At 46.2% G+C, this 10,752-nt stretch overlaps 1 protein-coding gene across 3 annotated transcripts in view; it reads left to right on the top strand.

Annotated features, from left to right (window-relative positions):
* The first annotated feature begins 770 nt into the window (after positions 1–770).
* Positions 771–10,752, top strand: part of LOC109875512 (uncharacterized) — a 36,289-nt gene continuing 26,307 nt past the window's right edge. For 2 of the 3 annotated variants that reach the window (XM_031799780.1, XM_031799779.1), the window contains exon 1: positions 771–1,575. In XM_031799780.1, the coding sequence (XP_031655640.1) occupies positions 1,087–1,575 (489 nt within the window). In that variant the 5' untranslated portion in view covers positions 771–1,086. The remainder of the gene's footprint in view (positions 1,576–10,752) is intronic. The other variant, XM_031799781.1, reaches the window with a different exon arrangement.

The raw sequence follows: 10,752 nt of genomic DNA, 5'->3' as shown, positions 1-10,752 counted from the left end.
CAAATCAAGTGGAAGCCTGAGGCCTGAGTAAGCACAATGTGTTTCCTATGTGTGTCTGTAAATGTTTGGACTGTGAATGTGGAATTAGAAAAATAAGTGGAAAATTGCATTGGATTTTGTTACTCCTCAAATCAAACTCATAGGGATTGTTATGAAAAAGTGTGAAAACTGTTAGAAAAGACAATTGATTCTTGGGGCATGTTTGAGAACAAGCAAATACCCTCACCTTTAGTCTTTGTAGAGCAAACATTTGACAATTTGACCAGTTATGGAGAGAGATAAAGAGAGAGAGGGAGAAAGAGAGAGAGAGAGCAGACTGCAGACGTGAGATCTAGAGGTGCTTCATGTTTGTTGTTCTTGTTAAAAGCATTACCTCATTGTCCAGCTGTGAGCAGGCGAGACCAGAATGAGAGAGAGTGAGAGCGAGAGAGAGAGCAAGAGAGCATTTTACCCCTCTGTTACTCTACTCATATCTGAGCATGGAGCTTTTTGTTTGGGGAGGAAGTTTTTACAGCTCCAGTTTACAACCCTCAGTCACTCTGACTCTGCCCAGCCCTTGACAGAAAGTGGTGACCTCACTCCTCTTTAATGAAACTTCCCCCCTCTCTTTCCCTTCCTATTTTTTCTATTTTTTCTAAGAGAGCACCCAGGCAGCAAGCCAGACACTTTCCCTTTTCACTCAGATTTCTCTCTCTCTTTCTGTCTCTCTCTCTCTCACTATTGGCTTGGTGGTTGCTCAGAAGAGGCACTCCTCCCTCCTCATATTGGTTTCCCCTGACATGACACAGGCGCTGTAGCTCAGTTGATAACTTCGAAACAGACAGGAGGGGACGTTCTATTGTGTGTCCTGTACTTGTCTTCCTCTCCATGAGGTGCAAGGAGGCGGGCGGCTTTTTGAGTGAGTTTTGCTTTTGACAATTTCTTGGGGAAAAGAGCGCTGTTTATTCGAGAATTCATCTGGTTTTTCCTCTCATTCTGAACTTCTGATACTGGACATTGCCGTACATGAGGTGAGATATCTGTATTGTTTTGTGACTCTTGTCACAGTATGCCCATCTAGACTAAACTGCACAGCTATCAAAAACCATGTCTGAGGGTGTCGTCAGAAAAATCCAACCCTTTACCATTGGGACCAGGCTGTCTGTCCCCTCCGAAGCCAAATGCCAGGAGTTCGTGGACGTCTATCTGCCGAAGTCTGCTGCTCCGAACAAGTTGGAGCTACACGACCAAATGTCCCTTTACATGGGCCAGTCCCAGGGGTGGCCTGGGAACTCGGAACTCCCACAAGTGGCCACCCAGGTCTACGCTTCAACACCAGAGGGACATCAGGATGAGAGAGTGGAGGAGGACAGGAATTCTGTGTCCCCCACTGCATCCTCTAGATCCATCAGGAAGATTGCTATTTGCCGGAACGTTGAGACAGCCCCCGACGTGTCCTTGTGTGACTCTGACCTGGCCACTTCCGTTAGATCCACGTCGGAGACCATCCAAAGCAACTACAACAGTGTTCACCCAAAACCGCCATCCTTGATGGTAGAGGACGACTTGGATAAGAGGTCCAACTCTCAGTCTAAGGTAACCTTGGATTACAGTTGTTTTATTCATGGTGTCTCACATGTTATTGAGTTGGGATAGGCTACAAGCCAGCACCAACTAATGTACATTTCAAATCACCTGGTTCAATTCAATTGACTTTGAAATAGAAATGGTGAATGTCTCAACCAGTGTTATGGACATTTGTTTTGTTTCTGTTGGTCAATGTGACCCGTGTTAACCATTCTCAAGCTTTCTGAAAGCAAATTAATTGACTGGTTTACTTTAAAGAAAGTAAGTCCAGAGCCAAAAGGCAATAGGAGGATTGGGAATTAAATCCATAACCACAAAAACCAGTGTAAGTAATGTTTTTCTCCCTCATTTCACATACTATGTAATGCTCTCATTACATAAGTGTTTTTTAACATACTAATAATTACTGGATTTGCGTTACTGACTAAATTGAGTAACAACATCAGAATCTTTCCGTTGGGCGCCTTCCACCCTGCAACACAAGATACTGTTTTATCGGCTGTTACCAAAAGCAACATGATATAAACACCACCATAACGTACATTGTTCCAGCATGAAACCTCCACACACACACACAATGTGTGCACTATTACCTCAGTGTTGCATTATCCACACTGTACTCTCGAGCTATGAGATCATCAGCAGGCTTTCATTAAGCTAGGCAAAAGGCCACGTTTCGGATGAACTGGTTATTTCCACAGAATAAACGACTCCCAATTCCATAATTGAAGGGGTTGCATGATAAAAATAGCAATCAGGCACATTGCGTTGGTGGATATAATGATGCCAAACTGAAGTTGTACCTGTGATTAAGTGTTTCTCCAGATCCACAGCTGGCAAACAGGTTATTTCAATATTTGCGAGTATCTTTAGGAATTTAAGGGGATCCTAATTGTATTTAATGGCGACATTGACCAACTATTTTGAAATATAACTCGACACGTTCCATGAGTTCCACTCCAGTGGCACAAGCATGCCAAAATAAGCTTACAAATGAGGAAGATTGTGTACTTATTATCACATACCATGTTAAGATGCATATTTTATGCACTCAGAAAGCATGATATACATTTGAAGCAAACTGGAAAATTAAGTTAGATATTTATACAGACAACAGTCCAATGGTTACAATTTTCAATGCTGAGCATGCAACTAGCAAAAGGACAGTGGGAGGGGAAAAGGAACGCCCCAACAGCGAGAAGAGGAGCAATTATTTTGAGATGAGATCATGGCTTTGGCTCTCTTCGTTCTTCATCTCGGCCCTGTGTAGGTGGGCTGGCTGAGTCACACAAAGCCTGCGTTATCTCATCGCTGTGTTTAGTACACAAGTTCAATTTTTCACCAGGATTGAGTATAGCTCTGGGGGTCCGTTTCTGTGTATCTGTCTGTACATTTCCCTGTTTCGCATGACAATGTCTACATCTCTTGAAGTTTTCAACTTTTCAAGGGCCCAAGACTAAATAGACACATTGTTTATAGCCAGGCAAACTATCCAAATACTACAGGGTATGTGCATTCCGTGTTGTGGTCTTTTGTAGCCAACCTGTGGAAGGCACATGGAAATCTTGCAACATGGTGAAACTTGTGTTACATTTCTTACATGAAACCTGTTCAACAGGGCTTACAGAGACGCATTATTGTAAAACATTCTAAAAGCTCATATATAAAGCTTATCAACGCATCATACTGCATTATAACTGCAAGCTTTAAGTAAACTGTTACCAAAGTGTGTATTTCACTGCAGAAAATACAGCACATTACGTTCCAGGAAAACAAACATCTTTCTAAGATGAAAAGCAGGCAGGCCTAACAAGTTTCAGATTATTGTGGAGACCGTAGGGAACCAGCAGCAGGTTGCTCCATGATTTAGCTACATACTGTGATGATGTAAGAGGTCTCGGAAAGATAATATGCATCATTCAACGTTTTGCATGAGGTCATCAGTACAGAATGCATTGGCATGGCAAAGGGAGAATGGCGACAGACAGGGAAAAGGTTCCTCAAGCTTAAGGTTAAGGTTATGAAATCGCAAAGATGGAGATGGAGTAGTGCTCTGGAGCTCGCAGAAAATGATTTCAGCTTCCAGGAATTGTGTGCAGATCCTTGCGACATGGCACCGTGCATTATCATGCTGAAATATGAGGTGACAGCGGCAGATGAATGGCACAACATTTCTGAGATATTTTTATTTCAGATCATGAAACATGGGACAAACACCTTAGATGTTGAGTTTATATTTTTGTTCAGTATATATACCACTGTTTAAAAGTTTGGGGTCACTTAGAAATGTCCTTGTTTTGAAAGAAAAGTACATTTTTTGTTCATTAAAATAACATCAAATTGATCAAAAAATACAATGTAGACATTGTTAATGTTGTAAATAACTATTGTAGCTGGAAACGGTAGATTTTTTATGGAATATCTACATAGGCGTACAGAGGCCCATTATCAGCAACCAAGCATCCCAGAGTCGCCTCTTCACTGTTGACGTTGAGACTGGTGTTTTGCGGGTACTATTTAATGAAGCTGTATTTCTGATCAACTTGATGTTATTTTAATGGACAAACAATGTGCTTGTGACCTCAAACTTTTGAACTGTAGTGTGTATATACAGTGTAGTGTGTACAGTTGAAGTCGGAAGTTTACATACACTTTAGCCACATACATTTAAACTCAGCTTTTCAAAATTCCTGATATTTAATCATAGTAAAAATTCCCTGTCTTAGGTCAGATAGGATCACAAATTTATTTTAAGAATGTGAAATGTCAGAATAACAGTAGAGAATTATTTATTTCCAGCTTTTATTTATTTCATCACAATCCAAGTGGGTCAGAAGTCTACGTACACTCAGTTAGTATTTGGTAGCATTGACTTTAAATTGTTTAAACTTGGGTCAAACGTTTTGGGTAGTCTTCCACAAGCTTCCCACAATAAGTTGGGCGAATTTTGGCCCATTCCTCCTGACAGACCTGGTGTAACGGGGTCAGGTTTGTAGGCCTCCTTGCTTGCACACGCTTTTTCAGTTCTGCCCACAGATGTTCTATAGGATTGAGGTCAGGGCTTTGTGATGGCCACTCCAATACCTTGACTTTGTTGTCCTTAAGCCATTTTGCTACAACTTTGGAAATATGCTTGGGGTCATTGTCCATTTGGAAGACCCATTTGCAACCAAGCTTTAACTTCCTGACTGATGTCTTGAGATGTTGCTTCAATATATCCACAGAATTTTCCTGCCTCATGAAGCCATCTATTTGTGAAGTGCACCAGTCCCTCCTGCAGCAAAGCACCCCCACCACATGATGCTGCCACCCCCGTGCTTCACGTTTGGGATGGTGTTCTTCGGCTTGCAAGCGTCCCCCTTTTCCCTCCAAACATAACGACGGTCGTTATGGCCAAACAGTTCTATTTTTGTTTCATCAGACCAGAGGACATTTCTCCAAAAAGTACGATCTTTGTCCCCATGTGCAGTTGCAAACCGTAGTCAAGCTTTTTTTATGACGGTTTTGGAGCAGTGACTTCTTCCTTGTTGAGCAGCCTTTCAGGTTATGCTGATATAGGACTCGTTTTACTGTGGATATAAATACTTTTGTACCTGTTTCCTCCAGCATCTTTACGAGGTCGTTTGCTGTTGTTCTGGGATTGATTTGCACTTTTCACACCAAAGTACATTCATCTCTAGGAGACAGAACACGTCTCCATCATGATTGGTATGACTGCTGCATGGTCCCATGGTGTTTATACTTGCATACTATTGTTTGTACAGATAACCGTGGTACTTTCAGGCATTTGTAAATTGCTCCCAAGGATGAACCATACTTGTAGAGGTCTACAATTTTTTTTTTCTGAGGTCTTGGCTGATTTCTATTGATTTTCCCATGATGTCAAGCGAAGAGGGACTGAGTTTGAAGGTAGGCCTTGAAATACATCCACTGGTACACCTCCAAATTGACTCAAATTATGTTAATTAGCCTATCAGAAGCTTCTAAAGCTTCCAAGCTGTTTAAAGACACACTTCGGACTAACTGGAATTGTGATACAGTGAAATAATCTGTCTGTAAACAATTGTTGGAAAAATTACTTTTGTCATGCACAAAGTAGATGTCCTAACCGACTTAGCAAAACTATAATTTGTCAACAAGAAGTATGTAAACTTCCGACTTCAACTGATATATATATATATATATATATATATATATTACCCACATGGGACCAATTCATCTTGTTTACAGACTGTCATAAAATGTAACTGTCCAATAAGAAATGTAAGGAGTAGGAGCTAGAGTCGTCTTTTTACTTCATCACTTCTTTTCATTTATTTGTGCAATTGTGAAACACAAGAATTATGAGTACCACAGGCTTGCAACTGTCTCTCAGTGCACCTGCAATGCTTGCAATTTGACATGTCTGTATAAATTATATTGGGAAATGTAAAGGAATGTATTTCATGATATATTTGTCACGGTTCATGAATCCACTGCCTCCCTTTCTCTTTCTCTTTCTCTCTCTCTCTCTCTCTTTCTCCCGTGTTTGTGTGGGCGTGGTTCCCAATCTCGGCCTGATTGTCTGTGCCAGCTGGAATCACTTATCTTCCCTTTATATGTTCTGTAACCAGTGTTTCTTGTTGTCAGATCGTTGTTACTTCTCTGAGTTTGTGTCGTGTGTCCGTGCTCATCTCTCACCGCCCTTGTGTGGATTATCTGCTGTGCTCCCTCCTACCCATCCGGACACACTCCCCTGGATTTCTCAGCACGCTATCATCGGAAGATGCGCCCTAGTCCCTGGGTCGGATTCCGTCTGAGTACAGTCTGTCTGTCCTGTTGCTGCTGTAAACTGTATTCATTAAACCATCGTTGCTTGCATTTTGCATCCGCCTCTGTATTGTCACAGAACGATCTGACCAGACCATGGATGCAGCGAGTTCAACGAGTCTGACCGAATTCATTTCCCTCAGTATCACGAGAATGGATCAACAAGAGGAGAACATCTCCAGCACAGGTCGGGCAGTACAAGCCCTTGTGACGCAGGTATCCCAGCTGACCCAACAATTACGACATCTGAGGGGTCTCGCTGCGCCACCTACACCGGCAGTTCAACCCGCCCCGCCAGAGCCGGATTCCCAGCTAGAGCCACGGCTACCGACACCAGAGGGTTATTCAGGTGATCCTGACTATTGCAGAGCTTTTCTTACGAGATGTTCCATGCAATTCTCGTTGCAGCCACGGACCTTCAACCGTGAACAGTCTAAAGTAGCATTCGTACTCACACTGCTATCAGGCAAAGCGGCTCTTTGGGGAACGGCGGTGTGGGCGAACCACGACCCATGCTGCACCTCTTTCCAGACACTCTCCGAGGAGATGAGAAGGGTCTTCGATCGGGCCGTGGCGGGTAGGGAGGCGGCCAGACTACTCGCTGACCTTCGCCAAGGAGACCGTTCAGTATCGGAATACTCCATCCAATTCCGCACTCTGGCCGCAGAGTGTCAGTGGAACGAGGAGGCGCAGTGGGACATGTTCCTGCATGGGCTGGAGGACCGGATCCAGAAGGAGATTTATGTTCTGGACCTTCCCAGGAATTTAAATGGACTAGTGGAACTAGCCTTGAGGGTCGACGCTCGTCTGAGTCGTATTGGCCGCCGAGCATGCCCTAACAGACCGTATAACGACACGGAGGGCTGGCATGCCAGCGGCGGGAACACGGCCAGTTCAGCCTCCGCTCACGAACCCATGCAGCTGGGGAGAGCTCGCCTCTCCCGGGAAGAGAGGGAGAGGCGGAGATCCCAAGGACTCTGTCTCTACTGTGGTAGAGCGGGCCACTTTATCCACTCCTGCCCGGTAAAAGATCAGGCCCGGTAGTAAGCATGAGGCTACTATCGGGTGGTGTCACCACAGAGAAGACCTCATCATCTACTCTCCTCCCGGTAAGACTAAGATGGGCCACCCACACGCACGACACCCAAGCCTTACTGGACTCAGGAGCAGAGGGTAATTTCATGGACTTCAAGCTCGCTCACAAACTCCAGATTCCTATCACCTCACTCTCGCACAAGATATCCGTCAACGCTCTCAATGGTCAAGAACTCCCCAACATTTCTCACACCACTGAACCTATCACACTCATCACTTCTGGCAATCACACTGAGACACTATCATTTCTACTCATGGACTCACCCCTTGCACCATTAGTTCTCGGCCACCCTTGGCTCACCCAACACAACCCCAGAGTTGACTGGGGTCATAACTCTATATCCATGTGGAGTAACAAGTGCCTTGAGTCCTGTTTGGTGTCTGCTTGTTCGTCTGTATCTGATTCTGTGTTTCTAGAGGAGGCAGTGGATTTGTCTAACGTGCCCGTTGAATACCTCGACCTGAAGGAGGTGTTCAGTAAGTCCCGTGCTGCTTCTCTTCCTCCGCATCGTCCCTATGACTGTGCAATAGAATTATTGCCAGGTGAGTCTCCGCCTAAAGGCAAGTTATATTCACTCTCTGTTCCTGAGAGGGAGGCTATGGAGAGATACATCTCTGATTCTCTGGCATCTGGATTCATTCGTCCTTCCTCTTCTCCAGCGGGGGCGGGGTTCTTCTTTGTGGGGAAGAAGGACGGTTCTCTGCGTCCTTGCATTGATTACCGTGGGTTGAATAACATCACAGTGAAGAATACCTATCCCTTACCGTTGATGTCCTCAGCCTTTGAAAGGTTACAGGGAGCATCCGTGTTCACTAAGTTGGATTTACGGAATGCATATCATTTGGTTCGCATAAGGGGGGGGGGACGAATGGAAGACCGCGTTTAACACCCCCAGAGGGCACTTCGAATATTTGGTCATGCCTTTTGGGCTATCCAACTCCCCAGCGGTTTTCCAGGCACTCGTCAATGACGTGCTGAGAGATATGATTGATCAGATCATATATGTTTACCTGGATGACATACAGATTTTTTCTTCTTCTCTCCAGGAACACGTTCAGCACGTCAGACGAGTGCTTCAGAGGTTGTTGGAGAATGGACTTTTTGTCAAGGCGGAGAAATGCATTTTTCATGCACAATCCGTTCCATTCCTAGGTTACATCGTCTCGACTGAAGGTATTCGCATGGATCCTGACAAGGTTAAGGCTGTGGTGGATTGGCCAAGCCCAGATTCCCGTAAGGCCCTACAGAGGTTTCTGGGATTCGCCAATTTCTACCGGCGTTTCGTTCGCAACTTTAGCCAGATAGTCGCTCCTCTTACCGCCTTAACCTTCCCCAGAGTGACGTTCAGGTGGTCCGATACAGCCGAGGCTGCATTCACCAAACTCAAGAGCCGCTTTGTTTCGGCTCCCATCCTCATAGCTCCCGATCCCTCGCGTCAGTTCGTGGTGGAGGTGGACGCTTCAGAGGTGGGGGTAGGTGCGGTACTTTCCCAACGTTCCTCTTCTGACGACAAGATGCACCCTTGCGCGTTCCTTTCCCATCGGTTATCACCTGCGGAACGCAACTACGACATTGGCAACAGAGAGTTGTTGGCAGGGAAGTTAGCACTGGAGGAGTGGCGCCATTGGTTAGAGGGTTCGGGGGTACCTTTTATAGTTTGGACCGATCACAAGAATTTAGAATATATCAGAACCGCCAAGCGACTCAACTCCAGGCAGGCGCGGTGGGCACTCTTTTTCGGACGTTTTGACTTCTCTCTCTCGTATCGCCCGGGTTCCAAGAATGTCAAACCCGATTCCCTTTCTCGCATTTTTGACCATTCCGAACGCCCATCCACTCCCGAGTGCATCCTACCCGGGACCCTAGTGGTCTCCACACTCACATGGGAGGTTGAATCAAGGGTCAAAACGGCCTTAGAAGGGGTAACGCCTCCGCCCGGTTGCCCGCCTAATCGGTTGTTTGTGCCGGAGGGGTGTCGGTCCGATGTTATTCGGTGGGGGCATTGCTCCAACGTAGCGTGTCATCCAGGAGTCAGCCGCACTAGCTTTTTGGCTAAGCAACGCTTTTGGTGGCCACTGATGGCTCGTGACATTCACAGTTTTGTCTTGGCTTGCTCGGTTTGTGCCACTGGGAAGACTTCTAATCGACCCCAGATGGGTTACTCCAACCACTGTCGGTCCCTTCGAGACCCTGGTCCCACATCGCGCTAGATTTTGTTACCGCCCTCCCGCCCTCCCAGGGCAAGACGGTTGTTTTGACCGTGGTGGACCGGTTCTCGAAGGCGGCTCATTTCATTCCCTTGCCTAAATTACCATCTGCCAAGGAGACAGCGGTAACTGTCGTGGATCACGTCTTTCGCTTACATGGCCTGCCGATGGACGTAGTTTCTGACAGGGGGCCCCAATTTGTGTCCAAGTTTTGGCAAGAGTTTTGTAGGTTACTGGGAGCGAGTGTCAGCCTGTCTTCAGGGTTTCATCCCCAGAGCAACGGTCAAACGGAGAGGGCCAACCAAGATTTGGAGAGAGTGTTGCGATGTTTGGTTTCTAAGAATCCCTCTTCCTGGAGTCAACAACTCTCTATGGTTGAGTACGCTCACAATTCGTTGCCAGTGGCAGCCACGGGTCTCTCTCCGTTTGAGTGTAGTTTAGGTTACCAGCCACCTATCTTTCCCAGTACGGAGTCCGAGGTCACTGTTCCCTCCGCTCACGCTTTCATCCAGAGGTGCCGTCACGCATGGAGCAGAGCCCGTGAGACTCTTCTCCGGGTGGGGGCGCGCACCAAGGCTAAGGCCGATCGCCACCGGTCGAAGCCTCCGGTATACGTCGTTGGCCAAAGAGTGTGGCTTTCTACTAAGAACATTCCACTCCGATCCGTTTCGAACAAGCTTGCCCCCAAATTTATCGGCCCGTTCAAATTCACCAGGATCATTAGTCCGGTGGCGGTCCGGCTCAAGCTTCCTCCGGCGTATAGGATAATTCATCCTACCTTTCATGTGTCTAAAATAAAACCTGTGTTTCAGGCACACATTAACCCGCCGGTCCCGGTTCCCCCGCCGCCACGACTTGTTGATGGGGAACCCACCTTTTCTGTCAATCGTATTTTGGACTCTAGAAGGAGGGGACGCGGATTCCAGTACCTGGTGGACTGGGAGGGTTACGGCCCGGAGGAGAGAAGTTGGGTACCTGCTAGGGACATTCTGGATCACTCCCTTATCGATGATTTCAATCGACAGGTAAATTAGCCTGGGAACGCCAAGAGGCGTTCCTAGGGGGGGGGGGGTA

The sequence above is a fragment of the Oncorhynchus kisutch genome, linkage group LG20 (genome assembly GCF_002021735.2).
Source record: "Oncorhynchus kisutch isolate 150728-3 linkage group LG20, Okis_V2, whole genome shotgun sequence".
NCBI lineage: Eukaryota > Metazoa > Chordata > Actinopteri > Salmoniformes > Salmonidae > Oncorhynchus > Oncorhynchus kisutch.
The sequence above is the reverse complement of the archived record's forward strand: the minus strand, read 5'-3'. Positions and strand labels throughout refer to the sequence as shown.